Raw genomic sequence first — 21,558 nt, forward strand, 5'->3', positions numbered from 1 at the left:
TAGAGATCTAATAAACAGTATAGTGATTATAGACAACAATACTGTAGTATTAAGACCAAACATGCTAGGAGACTAGATCTTAATTATTCCCATCACAAAAAATAAATGATAATTATGTGGTGTTCGTAGGTAGCTAACACTACAACGGCAATCATATTACAATATATAAATGTACCAAATCAACATGTTGTACACCTTAGATTCATACAATGCTATATGTCAAATACAAATACATATTTTTTAAAAACTATTACCACCTTTGGAAGCACTGGCTTTATCAAGAGCTGTAAAAATGTTCTCCTCCTTTGATCCAGTAATTCCTCTTCAGGAAGTTATCATAAAGAAATAATTCAACAAAACAAAAAATTTTAATTTCAGCATTATCCAAAATTTTATTTCAGCATTATCTAAAATTTTTAAAAAGCAACAAAAAGGTTAAGTAAATCATGACATAAACTCCATGGACTATTAAGCAGCCATTGAAGTGGTAATTATGAAGAGTATGTGGTAATAGGGAAGAGTAATCATTAAATGTTAGGTAGGAAAAAGCTCAGAGGAAAATGCTACGTTCCAAGCACTTCCAACTAAGCACAAATAAATATATATATGGGCCAAGAGTAGAAGGAAACTAAACTGTGCAAGATTTCCCAAATACAGCATGATTTTTTGCAAGCTGTTTCCTCTGCCTTGAACGTTCTCACACACACAGGCATACATATGCATACACACACATAAGTATACATTCAGATACATTCCCATATACAAATAAACATGCCCAATACACATACTGCCATACACAAATATATACTAATGTACACAATGTTCTGGGCATAAAAACAGATACACAGATCCATGAAACATAATAAAGAGCCCAGGAACAAACCCACACATATATGGTCAATTAATTTATGACAAACGAGCCAAGACATACAATGGGGAAAGAACAGTCTCTTCAATAAATGGTGCTGGGAAAACTGGACAGCCATATGTGAAAGAATGAAACTGGACTCCTGTCTTACAACCACAAAAATTAACTTAAAATGGATGAAAAGACTTGAATGTAAGACCTGAAACCATAAAAGTCCTAGAAGAAAACATAGAGGGTAAGCTTCTTGACCTAAGTCTTGAAGATGATATTTTGCATTTGACACTAAAAGCAAAGGCAACAAAAGCAAAAATAAACAAGTGGGACTACATCAAACTAAAAATCTTCTGTACAGCAAAGGAAACCATCAACAAAATGAAAAGGCAACCTACTGACTGGGAGAAAATATTTGCAAACCATATATCTGATGAGTTAATACCCAAAATCTATAAAGAACTCATACCACCCAAGAGCAAAAAAAAATTCAATTAAAAAATGGGCAGAGGATCTAAATAGACATTTTTCCAAAGGCGGCACACAAATGGCCAAGAGGTACATGAAATATGCTCAACAACACTAATCATCAGGGAAATGAAAATCAAAACCACGGTGAGATATCACCTCTCACCTACCGGAATTGCTACTATCAAAAAGACGAGAAATAAGTATTGGCGAGAATGTGGAGAAAAAGGAACGCTTGGGTACTATTAGTGGGAATATAAATTGGTGCAGCCACTATGGAGAACAGTATGGAGGTTCCTCAAAAATTCAAAAACAGAACTACCATATGATCCAGCAATTCCACTTGTGGGTATTTATCTGAAGAAAATGAAAACATAACCCAAAAGATACACACTATCATGTTCACTGTAGCATTATTTACAACAGCCAAGATATGGAAGCAACCTAAGTGTCTATCAATGGATGAATGAATTAAAAAATGTGAGATACAGATACATATATGAAAATTATTCAGCCATAAAAAAGAATGAAATCTTGCCATTTGTGACAACACAGACGGACCTCAAGGGTATTATGCTAAGTGAAATAAGTCACACAGAGAGAGACACATACCATATGATCTCACTTATATGTGGAATCTAGATAAAAAAAAACAAAACAAAACTGAGCTAATAGATACAGAGAACAGATCTGTGGTTGCCAGAGGTGGTGGGAGGGTGGGCAAAATGGGTGAAGGGGGTCAAAAGGTACAAACCTCCAGTTATAACATGAATAAGTCATGGGGATGTAACATACAGCATGGTGATTATAGGTAATAACACTGTACTGCATATTTCAAAGCTAAGGGAGTAAATCTTAAAAGTTCTCCTCACAAGAAAAAACGCTCTGTAACTATGTACAGTGACAGATGTTAACTGGACTTATTGTGGTGATCATTGTGCAGTATGTACAAATATCAAATCATTATATCATACACCTACGTCAATTATATATATATATATATAAAATCTCAATTTTTTTAACAAAAGATTAGATTTACTGTGTTATGCAACATAAAATCCAGGACAAACACAAGAAATTATAACATGCTTAAAGAACCTATATACACACTCAAGAGGGAGAGAACATGGCCCTAAACATAGGGAAAGTCTTAGGTTGAACTAGGTGAAAGAAGGGGTGAGCAAAAGATTAGCACTTTCTCTATAAATAACAAATGCTGGAGAGGGTGTGGAGAAAAGGGAACCCTCCTACACTGTTGGTGGGAATGCAAGTTGGTGCAGCTACTATGGAGAACAGTATGGAGGTTCTTCAGAAAACTAAATACAGAATTACCATATGATCCAGCAATCCCACTCCTGGGCATATATTCAGACAAAACTACAATTCAAAAAGATACATGCAGCCCTATGTTCATAGCAGCACTGTTCACAATTGCCAAGACATGGAAACAACCTAAATGCTCATCAGCAAATGAATGGATAAAGAAGTTGTGGTACATATATACAATGGAATATTACTCAGCCATAAAAAAGAATGAAATAATGCCATTTGCAACAACACGGATGCAACTAGAGATTATCATACTAAGGGAAGTAAGTCAGAAGGAGAAAGACAAATACCATATGATGTCACATATGTGGAGTCTAAAATATGACACAAATGAACCTATCTATGACACAGAAACAGAATCAGGGACAGAGAGAACAGACTTGTGGTTGCCGAGGGGAGGGGAGGGATGGAGTGGGAGTTTTGGATTAGCAGATGCAAATTATTATATATAGGATAGATAAACAACAAGGTCCTACTGTATAGCACTGGGAACTATATTCAATACCCTGTGATAAACCATAATGGAAAAGAATATGAAAAAGAATGTACACATATGTATAACTGAATCACTTTGCTGTACAGCAGTAATTAACACATTGTAATTCAACTACACTTCAATAAAAAATAAATTTTAAAAAAAATTGGCACTTTCAAGAAGGAGAATGAACATGGGAGAGAACAAATTAGAGAATGACATTTTCAGGGACTGGAAATAACTCAGAGTTGCCAGAGTTTACAAGGAAGTTGGAAAAGAGTGAGAGATGAGATAGAGTAAGAGATAATAAGTGGACAGTTCTGGGAGAATAATTTAAGTCATAACAATTTACATGGAATTTACACTAAAGGCAACAGGAAAGGTTTTAAGGAGGAGAGAAGCAAAATTAGTAAGATAAAAAAGAAATTAATAGAAAGTTGCAATAATAATCGCAGTGAATAAAATACTTGTTTTAATCATTAAAACACCAAATTATCCTCTTAAAAAGATTATTAAATGGAGACACTATTTGAAAAAACTGGATGAAAAGATGTAGATGATACAGTAGTATTAAAAACAAGAAAGGGGGTCTTCCCTGGTGGCGCAGTGGTTGAGAATCCGCCTGCCAATGCAGGGGACATGGGTTTGTGCTCCGGTCCGGGAAGATCCTACATGCCGCGAAGCGGCTGGGCCCGTGAGCCATGGCCGCTGAGCCTGTGCGTCCGGAGCCTCTGCTCCGCAACGGGAAAGGCCACAACAGTGAGAGGCCCACGTACCGCAAAAAAAAAAAGAGCACAATGAGATGCTACTCTATACTTAAGACATGTAAAAACACTAAATTTTTGAAAGGTACAACTCAACTGAGTCTCTTAGCCATTGTCTGTATGAAGGCAAATTGATAAGACCACTTTGGAAAAACAACATTACTATATGAAGTTAAAAACTTGTACAGTCTATGACCCCCAGCAATTCCACTCGGAGCGAGTGGAATTTCATACATTTATTGGCCATTTATATTTCTTCCTTTGTTCAGACCCTCTTCAAACTTTTTCTAAGAGCTAATCCACCTCTTTCTTAATAATTTTTAAGAACTGATGTATGTGTGTGTGTGTGTGTGTGTGCGCGCGCGTGTATGTTGAAGAAGATAGCCTTTGCTTATAACGTGTATTCGAATTATTTCACCTACTACTATGCTATTTATCTTTGGTATGGTATATTTTGCCATATTTTACTATTCAAAGAATCAAACTTCCCAATCTTTTCTGTTTTAACTACTGAATTCACAGCTTTTAAATTAAAGGTCTCTAACATAACTTTCCAGGGATAAAGCTCTGGAGTAGAATGTACTAGATCCATCCTTCCTATCTGTGGAGCTCTACTGGTGTTTCATGCCACCTCAATGTACATTTAAAAATCCAAAGGCATCATCAGAGTTCTAATGTATAAGCATAACCCCAACCGAGACTAAGGAAGATTTGCCTCTGCCATGATTTGGACTTAGATGTCAACCCTAAAACAGTACATAATAGTATACAGAGGAAGGGCCTTTAAGCTTCTGCATCTGATTTCAACACACGTTAATTTGGTCCTCATGCACGGTAAAAATAAATAAATAACAACAATAAAAATGAACAAACCAAAAAAACCTCTTTAACAAAAAAGAAAAGTCTGCATAGATGTTTAAACATGAATTCGTAATATGTACCCCCAAAAGATCATCTTACCTGTTAGGCTGCCTTGGAATATATATAAGGCATCACAGGCAGCAGGAGGTGTAGGTACCAGTCCTTGAAAAAGTCCATGGAGTGCTGCAACCAACCAGCAGGCAAGAACACCCACTCAGAAAAAATCTATGAGTTTTTTTTTTCATCTGATCATCTTATTGCTAGTGTTAAGACTACCCGATATTATTAATTCACAGATCCCTTCTGTTACCCATTTCTAGTTTGTACTTAACAAGTTTTACATTTGCCTTTTCTATCCTGCTTTTACTTATAAAAGATATTCGAGTTCTCCCTCTCTATCCTTCACTCTCACACAGTTCGACAAATAGCTTGTAATTTTACTTCATTTTATAATTTTCCCTAGCAAACTAGTAAAACTGCCAAATTATAGGTAATTATGTAGTTGATTCCATTTGCCCGAAATGATTAGCCTCACCTCTCCTGTTTGAGGCAATCAAACCTTCCTTCATCAAGCCAACAAACATGATCAGGATTTAATTTTGTCATGGATCCACATACTTTTTTTTATTTTTTATTTTTTGGACATGCCGCACGGCATGTGGGACCTTAGTTCCCCAACCAGGGATCGAAACTGCACCCCTTGCATTGGAAGCTCGGAGTCTTAACCACGGGACCGCTGGGGAAGTCCCCACATGCATTTTAAAAGGAAATACAATTATACAGATAATGGTGATTTAGTTTTTAAAAATATGTCTAGGGGCTTCCCTGGTGGCGCAGTGGTTGAGAGCCCGCCTGCCGATGCAGGGGACATGGGTTCGTGCCCCGGTCCGGGAGGATCCCACGTGCCGCAGAGCGGCTGGGCCCACGAGCTATGGCCGCTGAGCCTGCGCGTCCGGAGCCTGTGCCCCGCAACGGGAGAGGCCTCAACAGTGAGAGGCCCGCATACCGCAAAAAAAAAAAAAAAAAAAAATGTCTAATAAGAGGTTTATTATTTATTACTAACAAAAGCCATGTCTTCTCAGAACGTTTTAAAATATTTACTGCATGTAGCACTCCCTATTCCTATGAAGTTTACATGCATTTTCATTTCATCACTAGCGCCTGAGAGCAACCATAACAGAAGTAAAAACTTAAGGTCAAACAAATTAATATTAAAATTTATAATCTGAGTTGTGAGCTAATATTTGCTCATATAAGACTTTTCTCAAAAGAGGAATGGTTCCTTCCAAGAGACTGCCTTTTTTATAATACAAAGTAATTAACAGTTGTCATAATACCACCACTATTCTGCTCAAGCTCCAGTAGTTGTCAGTTTAATGTCAGATGGTAGTATGCAATTTCCATTGAGACTGAATTAGTGTAGGTTGATGAAATGAAGCACCGGGCTACATTAACTTACTTAATAATCAGGTATTTTACTGAGACTGTTATCAGTAGCATATGTTAAGATCCGTATCAGGACAGCTTGCTTTTTTCAGTTGTTTGTATTAAAACCAACTGCACTGTCAACAGTGTTTATTAAGTATTCAGAGATCCAAAATTGATATTAATTAATAATAATAAGAGGGACTTCCCTGGTGGTCCAGTGGTTAAGAATCCACCTTCCAATGCAGGGGACGCATGTTCGATCCCTGGTTGGGGAACTAAGATCCCACATGCTGCAGGGCAACTAAGCCCATGTGCTGCAACTAATGAGCCCACACACTGCAACTACTGAGCCTGTGCACTCTAGAGCCCGTGCCACAACTAGAGAGCCCACGTGCCGCCACTAGAGAGAAGCCCACGTGCCGCAACAAAAGATTCCGCATGCTGCAACTAAGACCTGACGCAGTCAAATAAATAAATAATAAATATTTTTAAAAAATAATAAGAGATAACATTTATTTAACATTTATTAAACGCCAGGTACTCAAAGCCAGCCAACAACCCCCTAAGGTAAGAACTATTACTATTACAGATATGGGAAATTATGGCCCAGAGAGTGAAGTCACTTTAAGGTCACACAACTAGTAAATGGGGAGAGCTGAAATCTCAAGCAAGTTTAGCTCCAAACTACAGACAATGACAACGAGGACAAATACATGCAAGGAGAACCCAACTCACTAACAGATATAGACATTACAACAAACTATATATTCCCATTGTTATAAGCATTATATAAGTGACTCCCTAGGAACAGTAAAATTACAAGCTATTTGTTGAACTGTGGGAGAGTGAAAGGTAGAGAGGGAGAACTCAAATATCTTTAATTTATAAGTGAAAGCTGGATAGAAAAAGCAAATGTAAAAGCTTGTTAAGTAACAAACTAAAAATGGGTAGCAGAAGGGACCTGTGAATTAATAATACCGGGTAGTCTTAAAACTAGCAATAAGATGATCAGATAAAAAAACTCAGATTTTTTCTGAGTGGATTCAAAGTGATATAGAGAGATGAAAAGTGCATAGTTCCAGGTACTTCCCTGGTGGTTCAGTGGATAAGACTCCACGCTCCCAATGCAGGGGGCCTGGGTTCGATCCCTGTTTGGGGAACTAGATCCCGCATGCATGCCACAACTAAGAAGTCAGCATGCTGCAAGTAAAAGATCCCGCATGCCGCAACGAAGATCCCGAGTGCCGCAACTACGACCAGGATCAGCCAAAATAAATAAATAAACAAACAAACATTAAAAAATAAAAAAATCACATAGTTCCAGGTTTGTTAACGGTTCCAGAGGGTAAGCTGAAGCTTCACTTGATATGATCAGTAATGGAAGCTAGCAGAGAATTTAAGAGGGTGGTAACAGATGCAGTAAAAAATGGCAGAAGAGAAAGTGACCTTGGCTGCAAGCAAATAAGATTATCGTACACTCAAGGAATTCACACCTATTGATGAAGTAAGACTGAAAGTAAATAGAAATTCAACGAGAACAGGAACAACAGTCTGCTCTGTCACAAAGAAGTCTACTATATGAAGTAAAAATGTAAGCCTAAGACAGACTGAAAGTATGAAGACATCATTTATCTTAGCAAAACCAATCAACACTTAAGCTCCATGAGGTGGGGAATTTGTAGCACTCACTCACTTTGTTGTGGAATTAACGAACGATGAAGATGTTCTGCTTTGGTAACCTGGCTCAAACCCTTCTTCAAAATTTTGCTTAAAAAGGGTAGCCGGGAAAGGGGAGAGCTGCTACTATTGAGAATAGAAAGTCTGAGAGTAAAATGGCAGAAACAATTTAAAGACCAACAAAAATTAATATCTGGCTAGAGTTAGTTTTGAGAAGGAAGAGTCAGAGAAGACCTGTTGTGGCAGTACTTTAAAATTTAAATTCCCTTTACAGACTCCAAAATTAGAACAGAAGTGGGAATGCAAATCTATGAACATTTGCTCCCAAATGACAATTCTTTTTTAAAACTGATCTATGTATGAGCCTTAGCATAATTCAAAAACTATAACTCCAGGATTTTTGAAAGCTGGGTCCATCATGGATGTTTAAAAGAACTAATATTTCTAAAACGGCAGTTCAAAAATCACACTAGCATGGAAAGTGATGTAATTCCAACACCCGCCCCACCCCCCACCGGCCCTTTTTGGTCAGTAGGTAGAAACAGTACCATGGCTGAGTACAGTATAAAAGCTAACCCTACCAAAAGGGAAAGAATATTAAGTTAGCAGCCTTGAGTCAAAACAGCAGCAGTATTCAGGAGAAGGGTGGAGTTTAATCACACTCCAGTGTTAAATGACTAACATGGGTCGGTCTGAAGCTGGTTATGAGTCCCCAGGGTAAAAATGACATATTCACATTACAGTTTGATGTCTGTGCTAGAAAAATGTTCAGACCAGGAATGAAACATTGCACAATTCTGGGAAACATCACTCACTCTGTGGTCTGGTGTGGATGGCATCGCCGACCGCTGCATAGTAACAGCCAGCCCACCCTAACCACGCTGGTTCTAACAGCTTACAGTGCTTGATTAAGACCCTCTGGGTTTATGTGATAAACATATCATTCCTTCCTTGTTATCACTTTCTTAACTTTAAAATGGTCTAAAATGCCAAAGAATATTCTCTCTTAACTAAACAAATATTTATTTTGTTGAAATAAAACATAACTGCTGTATTTTTCATGTGATCCTGCCATGAATTAATTTTCTTCTTTATTAACTGAGTAGAATGAGCTCACGGCAACAGTGTCAAACAACACCTGATGACTAATGAAATGCCACCCTGAAGCCCCTAAAATGTGATCACCACCACAAAGACCCTAAGCCTTCACCCCATTCCTGACTCGAGAACAAAAGTCTAACATACAAGGTGGAAAAGGTGAGCAAACCGTGGCATTTATAGAGCAACTCTGTGATGGACTCCAACATGTAAACAAAACACACATTCATACTCATCCCCTAAATGTTAAAATGAGATTTAGCACAGCCAGGGAACAGAGTAAGCTGCTCAATCTCTTACTATATATCAGCATTTCCCAAAAATTTTTCCAAGGAATATTAAAAGTGTTCCATGGTCAGTAAATCTGAAATGCCACAACTATTCATCTGGGAGCATCACCATGCATATTAGCCTATTAGGGCTCTGAGAGGTTATGTGGTAAAGAAACTGGTTTTGTTAACCCAGTTTTTCCCATACTTACTTGATCACAAAACCTGTTTTTCTGTTTTGTTTTGTGAAATATCAGTGATATGAAGAGTTTGGGAAATGCCACTCAAAGATTACCATGTGTACGTGTATTATTTGTTAACAATTAAAATAGAACATCCAAAATTAAGTAAGATTTGCTTGATGCTTGCAGAGTACTAAAGGAAACTGCAGTGCCTCAGGTTCAACAAATGTTGGCTGATAGCTTTACTTCCCAAAACGACAAGCAAAATACCATTAACTGTATATTCAGTAATGCTAAAAAATAAAGCACAAAAAGCCTGTTCTATAGCAGTGTCACTTAGCACATAATTCTCATAAAGTGAATAAAAACATCAATATTTGGGCTGATAGCATTTTAAGTGCTCAGTAAGAACATATAGTGTAATTATTGATCAGAAAAACATCTAAATGTCTATGACTTCAGGAGCTCACAACCGTAATAATCTCTCCTCGTGTTACTGACTACATTGAGATAACCTACTAACACCCAAACAGCGGCACCTACTGAGGATTATTACAATACTTACCACATTACAAAAAGAATCCAGACCAATGCTACGTACATACTTAGTACATTCTGGATTAGACCAAGTAAAATTTAACAACAAGCTGAACAGCATTCTATAAAACAAAAACAAAAAGTCAGTTAGGCTAATTCTGTCTGTTTTTCTAAGCTATGGACTCATAGTGAGAAAGAAGATTGTCTTGGAACTTGATGACTGAATCATATCTGAAATCTTTAAAGTTTATCTACACTTACCTCAAAAGAAGTTCTTTGGGTAACTTTTTGTTAATAAGGCCTTCATCATTATTTGAGAAAACCTACAGAAAAAAAAAAGGGGATATTATTAAAATGTTCCTCAATCAAAAAAAAAAAGGGGCTTCCCTGGTGGCGCAGTGCTTAAGTATCCACCTGCCAATACAGGGGACAATGAGTTCGATCCCTGGTCTTGAAAGATCCCACGTGCTGTGGAGCAACTAAGCCCGTTGGCCACATATACTGAACCTGTGCTCTAGAGCCCGAGAGCCGCAACTACTGGCCCCACGCGCCACAATTACTGAAGCCCGCGCACCCTAGAGCCCACACACTGCAACTACTGAGCCCATGTGTCACAACTACTGAAGCCTGTGTGCTCTAGGGCCCGCATGCAGCAACTACTGAGCCTGTGTGCCACAACTACCAAAGCTCGCACGCCTAGAGCCTGTGCCTCACAACAAGAGAAGCCACTGCAATGAGAAGCTTGCACACCACAACTAGTGAAAGCCTGCGTGCAGCAACAAAGACCCAACACAGCCAAAAAAAAACCAAAACAAAAAACAACTTAGGAATACATTTAACTAAAGAAGGGCCTGACATTATATATTGAAAACTCACACTAAACACTGTTGTGAGAAATTAAAGAAGGCTTGAATAAACTGAAACACATCCCATGTTCATGAACTGGAAGATTTAATAGTGTTAAGTTAGCAATATTCCTCAGCTTTGTACTTATTCTGCTTGGGGTTTGCCAGCTATGTCCAGTCTGCTATTAGGCCCATCAAATGAATATTTAATGTCTGATTCATACTTTCACTTCTAGCATTTCCAGTTCAGTCTTTTTATAGTCTTCCATCTTCCTGCTAAAATTTTCTAACTGTTCATCCATTCCAACTGTTCAACATCTGGACCATCACTGACTGTTTCTCTTAGCTCTTCTCCTGACCGTGGGTCACATTTCTTTGTTTCTCTCCATGTCTCATAATTTGTTATTTCACACCAAATATTGTGCATAAAAAAATAATTAATTTACAAGGATCAATGAAACTAAGAGATGTTTCTCTGAAAAGAAAAAATTGACAGAGAAAGGGAGGAGAGACTGGCCAAGATAGCTGAGTAGAAAGGCACTGAGCTCACCTCCTCTCACGAGCATACCAAAATCACAACTATTTGCAGAACAACCATCAATGAAAAAGACCAGAATCTACCAGAAAAAGATCTTCTACAATTAAAGGAGGAACCACAACAAGATGGGTAGGAGAGGCAGACTCTCAATATAATCATGTCCCATACCACGGGGTGGGCAACCCACAAACTGGAGAATCATTATATTGCAGAGGTTCTCCCACAGGAGTGAGAGTTCTAAGCCCCACATCGGGCTCTGCAGCCCAGGAGTCAAGCACCAAGAAGACAAGCCCCCAGAGCATTTGGCTTTGAAGGTCAGCAGGGCTTAACTTTGGGAGGCTCAAAGGACTGGGGGAAACAAAGACCTGGCTCTTAAAAGGTGCACACAAAATCTGACATGTTCTAGAACGAAGGGCAAAAGCAGTAATTTGATAGGAGCCTGGACCAGACCTACCTACTGGTCTAGGAGAGTCTCCTTGGAGGGAGGTGGGGGGGAGCTGTGGCTCACCCTGGGGACACAGACACTGGCAGCAGCCAATCTTGGGAGCTCTTTCTACTGCGTGGACAATGGTGCTGCCAGGCACCATTGTGGAACCCTCCCTCTAGCTCATTAGCACCAAGACCTGGCCCATCCAACGGCCTGTAGGCACCAGTGCTGGGATGCCTCAGGCAAAGCAACTAATTGGATGGGGACACAACCCCACCTATCAGCAGACAGGCTGCCTAAAACTTCCTGAGCCCACACTTGCCTCTGAACATGTCCTTGCCCACCGGAGGGCTAGGACCCAGCTCCACCCACCAATGTGCAGGCACCAGCCCTGCCCTCCCAGAAGGCTGCTCTAGCCATTGGACGAGTCTCACCCACCAGGGGGCAGGCACCAGACGTAAGAAAGGCACAATCCCACAGCCTGCAGACCCAGCCTGCCCACAGCAGGCCAGACCCTACCCTGGGACCAGCTGGGCCCCAATCCTTCCCCCTAGCAGGCCAAAACAAGCTTCCCAACACCCTGGACCCCATATTCAACTGTGTCAGGAAACGCCCCCACCCCCCACCCCCACACACCAATTATCTGACACCAGCTCTGTGAACCCTGGGTACTACAGCCAGACTCCAGGACCCAACTGTGACTGCTAGTAGTCCGGCATTAATCCCAAGACCTGGCTTCACCCATCAGTAGGTTGGCAACAGCCCCAAAGTTTTCTGGACCCTGATTCCACCCACCAGTGAGCCAGGACTAGCCCCAGGGCCCCCTGGGGTACAGCAGTCAGCTGCCTCGTGACTAGGCTCCACCAACCAGTAGCCAACAGCCTCCCAAAGCACGGCCAAAGCATGGCCTGGCAACCAACCAGAGTAGGGGCCAACCAAGGCTACCAGACTGTCCACATAGTCAGCCTGCCACAACAGAAGGAACCATGCAGCCCTCATAGGGGGAACTGCTAAAACATACAGTTTGGCCACGATAGGGGACTGCACTGCTAGGGTGCATAGCATATCTCCTACAGAAGAATACTTCTCCAAGGTCAGGAAACGTAATTAACCCACCAGATACATAAAAATACAAACAGCGGGGCTTCCCTGATGGCACAGTGGTTGAGAGTCCGCCTGTCGATGCAGGGGACATGGGTTCGTGCCCCGGTCCAGGAAGATCCCACATGCCACGAAGCAGCTGGACCCGTGAACCATGGCCGCTGAGCCTGCGCGTCCGGAGCCTGTGCTCCTCAACGGGAGAGGCCACAACAGTGAGAGGTCCGTGTACCGCAAAAAAAAAACAAAAAACAAAAAAACAAAAAAACCCCCAGCAACTTAGGCAAAATGAGGTGACAAAAGAACATGTTCTAAATGAAGGAACAAGATAAAACCCTAGAATAAGAACTTAGTGAAGTGGAGACACGCAATCTACCCAAGAAAGAGTCCAGGGTAATGATCATAAAGATGATCAAAGAACTCAGGACAAGAATGGATGCACAGAGTAAGAAGTTAAAAGTTTTTAACAAAGAGAAAACATAAAAAACAAGAGAAAGATGAAGAACATAATAACTGAAATGAAAAATATACTAGAAGGAATCTACAGTAGACTAAATGATACAGAAAAATGGATCAGCAAGCTGAGAGATGGAGTAGTAGAAATCACTGCCACTAAACAGCAAAAAGGAAAAAGAACAAACAGAAATGGGGACAGTTTAAGAGCCCTTTGGGACAATATCAAGTGTACAAATATTCACATTATAGGGGTCCCAGAAGGAGAAGAGAGATAAAAAGGAGCTGAGAACATATTTGAAGAAATAACAGGTGAAAACTTCCCTAACCTGGAAAAGGAAACGGTCATCCAAGTCCAGGAAGGGCAGAGAGTTCCATACAAGATTAACCCAAAGAGTAACACACCAAGACACAATGTAATTAAAATGACAAAAAATTAAAGATAAAGAGAGAATCTTAAAAGCAGCAAGGGAAAAGCAACAAATAACATCCAAGGGAACTCCCATAAGCCTATCAGCTGATTTTTCAGCAGAAACCCTGCAGGCCAGAAGGGAGTGGCATGATATATTTTAAATGATGAAAGGGAAGAACCTGCAACCTACAACCAAGAAATACTCTACCCAGCAAGCCTCTCATTCAGATTTGATAGAAAGATCAAAAACTTTACAAACAAGCAAAAGCTAAAAGAGTTCAGCATCATCAAATCAGCTTTACAACAAATATTAAAGGAACTTCTCCAGGTGAAAAAAGAAAAGGCCACAATGAGAAACATGAAAATTATTAAATGAAAAAGCTCATCAGTAAAGGCAAACACACAGTAAAGGTAGGGAATCATCCACACATAAAGTGAGTAGGAAGGTTAAAAGACAAAGGTAGTAAAATCACTATCAAAATCACTTAAGCAGTTAAGGGATACATGAAACAATTAGACAAAAGATATAATATAAAAACAGTAATCGTGAGGGGAGAAGAGTACAAAGGCAGGGTTATTAAAACGCATTTGAAAGTAAGAGATCAGCAACTTAATCACATATATATAGATTGCTATATAAAAATCTCATGGTAACCACAAAACAAAAATCAAAAATAGATATACACACAAAAAAAGAAAAAGGAATTCAAATATAACACTAAAAATAGTCAAATTACAAGAGAAGAACAAAAGAAGAAGAAAAAGACAAAACAAAACAAACCCCAAACAACTAACAAAATGTCAACAAGAACATACATATCAATAATTACCTTAACTGTAAACAGACTATATGTTCCAATCAAAAGACACAGCGTGGCTCAATGGATACAAAAACAAGACCCATATATATGCTGCCTACAAGAGACTCACTTCAGATCTAAAGACACAAAAGACTGAAAGTGAGGGGATGGAAAAGGCATTCCATGCAAATGGAAATCAAAAAAAAGCCAGAATAGCAATACTTTTATCAGATAAAACATACTTTAAAATAAAGACTGTTACGAAGAAGCACACTACATAATGATCAAGGGATCAATCCAAGAAGAAGACAGAACAATTGTAAATATATATGCACCCAACACAGGAGCACCTCAATATATAAGGCAAATATTAACGGACATAAAAGGAGAAATCAACAGTAACATAATAGTAGAGGAATTTAACACCTCACTTACATTGATGAACAGATCATCTAGATAGAAAATCAATAAGGAAACACTGGCCTGAAATGACACATTAGATGAGATGGACTTAACTGATACATAAAGAGCATTCCATCCTGAAGCAGCAGAATACACATTCTTTTCAAGTGCACATGGAACATTCTCCAGGATAGATCACATGTTAGGCTTCAAAACAAGCCTCAGTAAATTTAAGAAAACTGAAATAATATCAAGTATCTTTTCCAACCACAACGCTATGAGACTAGAAATCAACTACAAGGAAAAAAATGCAAAAAACACAAACACATGGAGGCTAAGCAATATGCTACCAAACCACCAATGGATCATTAAAGAAATCAAAGAGGAAATCAAAAATACCTAGAGACAAATGAAAATGAAAACACGATGATCCAAAACCAATGGGATTCAGCAAAAACAGTTCTAAGAGGAGTTTACAGCAATACAAGTTTACCTCAGGAAACAAGAAAAATCTCAAACCACCTAAACTTCCATCTAAAGAAACTAGAGAAAGAACAAACAAAACCCAAAGTTAGTAGAAGGAAAGAAATCATAAAGATCAGAGGAGAAATAAATGAAATAGAGACTAAAAAAATAGAAAAGATCAATGAAACTAAAAGTTGGTTCTTTGCAAAGATAAACAAAATCGATAAACCTTTAGCCAAATTTATCAAGAAAACCCAATGAAATCAGAGATGAAAAAGAAGTTACAAGTGACACCACAGAAATACAAAGGATCATAGACAACAGTGATCAAACAACTATATGCCAATAAAATGGACAGCTTAGAAGAAATGGACAAATTCTTAGAAATGTACAATCTCCCAAGATTGAACCAGGAAGAAATAGAAAATATGAACAGACCAATTACCAGTAATGAAATTGAATCAGTAATTTAAAAACTCCCAACCAAGGAAAGACCAGGACCAGATGGCTTCACAGGTGAATTCTACTAAACATTTACAGAAGAGTTAACACCTATCCTTCTCAAACTATTTTCCCTCCCCAAAAAAAGAAACTGCAGAGGGAGGAACACTTCCAAATTCATTCTGTGAGGCCAGCATCACCCTGATACCAAAACCAAGGATATCACAAAAAAAGAAAATTACAGGTCAATGTCACTGATGGACAAGATGCAAAAATCCTCAACACAATATTAGCAAACTGATTCCCACAATACATTAAAAGAATCATACGCCATAATCAAGTGGGATTTATCCCAGGGATGCAAGAATTTTTCAATATCTTCAAAATCAATGTGATACACCACCTTAACAGACTGAAGAATAAAAACCATATGATTATTTCTACAGATGCAGAAAAAGCTTTTGACAATATTCGACATCGATTTATGATAAAAACTCTCTAGAAAGTGGGCCTAGAGGAAACATACATCAACATACTAAAGGCCATATATGACAAACCCACAGCTAACATCATACTCAACAGTGAGAAGCTGAAAGCATTTAGGTGGGTTAATTACATGCCCACTGTCACCACTTTTATTCAACAGAGTACTGGAAGTCCTAGCCACAGCAATCAGACAAGATAAAGAAATAAATCCAAATTTGGAAAGGAAGAAGTAAAACTGTCACTGTTTGCATGATACTAAGTGTAGAAAATCCTAAAGATGCCACCAGAAACTACTACAGCTTATTAATGAATCTGGTAAAGTTGCAGGATACAAAACTGATATACAGAAATCTGTTGCATTTCTATGCATTGACAACGAACTGTAAGATACGGAAACAGGGACTTCCCTGGTGGCGTGGTGGATAGGAATCCACCTGTCAGTGCACGGGACACGGGTTCAATCCCTGGTCCAGGAAGATCCCACATGCTGCAGAGCAACTAAGCCCATGCACCACAACTACTGAGCCTGCATGCTGCAACTACTGAAAGCTGCGTACCTAGAGTCTGTGCTCCGCAACAAGAGAAGCCACTGCAACAAGAAACCCATGCACCGCAACAAAGAGTAGCCCCCACTCGCCACAACTAGAGAAAGCCCACGTGCAGCAATGAAGACCCAACGCAGCCAAAAATAAATAAAATTAAATCTTACAAGAAAAAAAAGATAAGGAAACAATCCCATTTACCATCTCATTAAAAGAATAAAATACTTACAAATAAACCTACCTAAGGAGGTAAAAGACCTGTATTCAGAAAACTGTAAGACATTAAGACTATAAAACTATAAGGTGAAGAAATTGAAGATGACACAAACAGATGGAAAGATATACCTTGTATTCTTGTATTGGAAAAATTAATATTGTTAAAGTGACCATACTACCCAAGGCAATCTATAGATTCAAAGCAATCCCTATCAAAATATACCCAGGGCACTTTTCATAGAACTAGAACAAATAATCTCAAAATTTGTATGGAAACACAAAAGACCTCGAATAAATAAAACCATCTTGGGAAAGAAGAACAGAGCTGGAGGAATCATGATCCCTGACTTCAGAGTATACTACAAAGCTAGAGTAATCAAAAAGTATGGTACTAGTAGAAAAACAGACACACAGATCAGTGGAACAGAATAGACAGCCCAGAAGTAAACCCACAGACTTATAGTTAATTAACTTATGACAAAGGAAGAAAGAATATACAATGGAGAAAAGACAGTCTCTTCAATAAATGGTGCTGGGAAAACTGGACAGCCACATGCAAGAGAATGAAACTGGATCCCTGTCTTATACCATACACAAAAATTAACTTAGAATGGATGACAGGCTTTCAATATAAGATCTGAAAACATAACACTCCTAGAAAATAACAGGCTGTAAGTTCCTTGACATAAGTTATGGAGATGATTTTTTGGACTTGACACCAAAAGAAAAGGCAACAAAAGCAAAAATAAACAAGTTGGACTACATCAAACTAAAAAGCTTCTGCTCAGCAAAGCAAACCATCAACAAAATGAAAATATAACCTACTGATTTTGCAAATCATATATTTGATAAGAAGTTAATATCCAACAAGAAATCCAATTAAAAGATGGGAAAAGGATCTAAGTAGATATCTTTCCAAAGACATACAGATGGCCAACAAGTACATAAATAGGTGCTCAACATCACTAATCATCAGGGAAATACAAATCAAAACCACAATGAGATACCACCTCACACCTGTCAGAATGGCTATTACCAAAAAGACAACAAATAACAAGTGTTGGTGAGAATGTGGAAAAAAGGGAACCCTTATGCACTGTTGGTAGGAATGTAAATTGATGCAGCCACTGTGGAAAACAGTATGGAGGTTCCTCAACAAATTAAAAAACAGAACTACCATACGATCCAGGAATTCCACTTCAGAGTATTTTTCTGAAGAAAACAAAAACATTGTTTCAAAAGATATAGGCACTCCTATGTTCACTGAAGCATTATGTACAATAGCCAAGATATGGAAACAACTGAAATGTCTATTGATAAATGAACGGATAAAGAAAATATGGTAGATATACACAATGGAATATTATTCAACCATAAAAAAGAAGGAAAATTTTCACACTTGCAACAACATGGATGGACTTTGAGGGCATTATGCTAAGTGAAATAAGTCACACAATGAAAGACAAACACTTTGAAAGGCAAATAATCTTATATGTGTAATGATAAAAAAAATGAGCTCGTATATATACAGATTTATGGTTCCAGAGGTGGGGAATGGGAGGGTGGGCAAAATGGATGAAGGGGGTCAAAAGGTACAAACTTCCAGTTATAACATGAATAAGTCATGGGGATGTAATATACAGCATGGTAACTATAGTGATTAATACTGTATGGCATATTTGAAAGTGCTAGAAGAGTAAATCTTAAAAATTCTCCTCACAAGAAAAAAAATTCTCTAACTATGTATGGTGACAGATGTTAACTAGACTTATTGTGGTGATCACTGTACAATATATACAAATATCAAATCATTCTGTTGTACAGCTTAAACTAGTATGTTATATGTCAATTACACCTGAATTTTTTTAAAGTAATTTACCTCCATAAAGAGCAGTTCCTCCTTCAATTAGGTTGCTGGGGGGCGGGGGGGCGGGGGCGGGTATTGAATCCTTTTAATCTCTAGTTGACCTGGGTTTCAGATTTGTTGTAGCATTAGTCAGATTCAGTTCAAGAATGGTTTAAAATTTTTTTAGGGTGACATCAGAAGCTCATCTTCAAGAGAAGTTCGGATCTGAGCACTAGTAAAACTTCACAGATCTCTTTGAGCTGTACAACCAGGCTGCTAGTGAGCACTCTCTGTTTTACATTCTGGCTGCCAGCTGGGGAGTACTTTGCTCTGCAGAGGCACCCTCTACTGTCCGTTCCTTAAGGAGCTCTCTCTCTGCCCTGTTACTCTAACTCCACCGTCTGAAAGCCTTTTGCCTTGTCCTGATTGAAAACCTGGATAGCCATAGAGGGACATTTCTTAGCTCTCCCGTGGGCCCCATCCATTGTGGCCCTGCCTTACATTTGGCGAAAGCCCGTAGCGCCTCAGAGAGGTTTCTGCTGACTCTCCTGCCCTGCCCCAAGCCTTCAGAAGGCTCCGCCCACCTCAAGGATGTTCTCAGCTCTCTTTCCTTGGCCCCAGCCTCCAGCACAGGTCTACATCCATGTACTCAGTGAAGGCCCATGGGAAAGAGAGGTAGGTGCAGCCTAGCTCTGCGGCTGGGGCTCCTCAGGGTTCCAAATGTCATTCCGCCCCCATGCAGTAAAAGTTTGGCTGATTTCTCCAAGCTGTCTATAGCAGAGTCTTCTTCCTCCTGCTGTCCCCACCATGGATGAAAGCTACCTATGTGTCTCCTTTTTTCTGGGAAGGGCACATTACATCCTGGATTTTAATTCATTTAGATTTCTTTGTGTCCTCAGCTCTCTAGAGGGTTTTTAAAGAACTGTGATCTTCTAGCTTCTCTATCTTTTCCCACTGTTAGGGTAGAAACAGCAATGTCTAATTTTTGCAACTTTCCAAGTCCTAACAGAAAGTAGAAGTCTTTATTATCCATTCTGATAGAAGAAAAACAGACTTGGAGCAGATAAATGACTTGCCCAAAGTTTAGCATTAAAAACAAACAAACAACAACCAAAAAAAAAAAAACCCCAGAAAAACTACAGTATAAATTTGTATCTCCTGACTCCAAGTCTAGGGTTCTTTGTACTGCACAACAGGTAGTAAGGGCTATTTGACTCTCGGGAAGGCATTTAACCTCTCAGTATTTCTAATTTGTAAAATGAAAGGACTGTACTAGAGAAACTCAAAAGTCTCTTCCAAATCTAATTATTTCAAGATTCAATTAAGTTTGTGTTTTTAAAATATCCCACTGTTTCTGAAAACATAATTGTGTATCTTTAGGTGCCTTTCAATTTTAGATGTCTAATAAGGGTCACAAATTTATCAAGTCCAAAACCAACTCCTTTCTTCATCCCTACACTAAATTTACTCCTCCCATAGTCTTCATCTCAGCAAATGACAACCTGTTCCTATTGCTCAGGCTCAAATCACTGAACCACCCTTGACTTCCTTTTCTTTTCTATTCCACAGCCAATCCTATGGATGACTGTACCATAATAATGTCCTCTCTGGTCTCCTCTGTTCTTGTCCTTTCTCCCCTCCCTCCTACCCCACATGTATTTTCCACATAGCAGACAGAATGGTCCTTTTATAAAATATAAGTCATATTCTGTCATTCTTCTTAAACTTTACCAATCATTTCCCCTTCCCTCAAAGAGAAAGGCAAACTCCTTTAAATGGCTTATAAATCCCAGGCGATCTGGTCTCACTGACTACCTTGGTCTTCCCTCTTGCCATGTCTTACTCCACTCCAGCCTCACTGTTTTCCTTGCTGTTTCTCCAACACACCAGGCAGTGCCCCAGGACCTTTACACTTGTGTCCTTTCCTGAAATGGTCTTTCTCTAGGCATTCCCATGACATATCCTCTGCTCAGATGTCACCTTATCAGAGAGGCCTTCCCTTCCACCTACATAAAAAGCAAGTCCTCCCACTTCTCATCCACTCACCCATCCTGCAAAACTTCCTTTCTCTTACTCAGCTTTCTTTTTCTCCAAAGCACTCTTCATCACCTTATCTGTATGTTTATTATCTGTCTTCCCACTGCTAGAACATAAACTCCATGAGGGCAGAGGCTTCCCTGTTTCATTCACTACTGGATACCCAGTGCCTAAAACAGTGACTGGCACATAGTGGGACAAACATTTGCTGGCTAGAAAACCATGAGACAGAAATTTAATAGAAAGACACAATTACACGGGCAGCACTGAGAACTGGAAAAGCTGGGTTTGAACCATGAGTGTGACCCCACAAAAGCTTTCCCAATGACTGCCCTGTTCTGCTCCCCCAGACCCCTCTGCTCCAACCACCCCAGTGCTGGAAGTGGCAGTGGCTGAGGTAGACACTACACAGGGTAGAGGTGAGACACAAAATGAGGCAGGTAAGGCAGAAGTAAAAGTGTAGCCCAAACTATGGCTGCCCATATCTAAGCTTTGGTGGGCTGTACTGTTATTAAAAAAAAAAAAAAAACACCCAAGTAAATCCTTCAGGATGTCATTACACAACATCATAACATCTGTCATAAAAGAAAAAGAGCTTGCTGG

At 39.2% G+C, this 21,558-nt stretch overlaps 1 protein-coding gene across 12 annotated transcripts in view; it reads right to left on the reverse strand.

The window, feature by feature from the left end:
- The window catches only part of FBXL2 (F-box and leucine rich repeat protein 2), an 86,714-nt gene that overhangs the window by 59,548 nt on the left and 5,608 nt on the right, over positions 1–21,558 (reverse strand). For 10 of the 12 annotated variants that reach the window (XM_032647952.1, XM_032647951.1, XM_032647955.1 and 7 more), the window contains exon 2: positions 10,209–10,270. In XM_032647952.1, coding sequence (XP_032503843.1) covers positions 10,209–10,270 — 62 coding nt within the window. Of the gene's footprint in view, positions 1–9,975; positions 10,070–10,208; positions 10,271–21,558 lie in introns of all 12 variants that reach the window. The other 2 variants (XR_004352099.1, XR_004352098.1) reach the window with 1 other exon arrangement.

Source organism: Phocoena sinus, chromosome 11 (genome assembly GCF_008692025.1).
Source record: "Phocoena sinus isolate mPhoSin1 chromosome 11, mPhoSin1.pri, whole genome shotgun sequence".
Lineage (NCBI taxonomy): Eukaryota > Metazoa > Chordata > Mammalia > Artiodactyla > Phocoenidae > Phocoena > Phocoena sinus.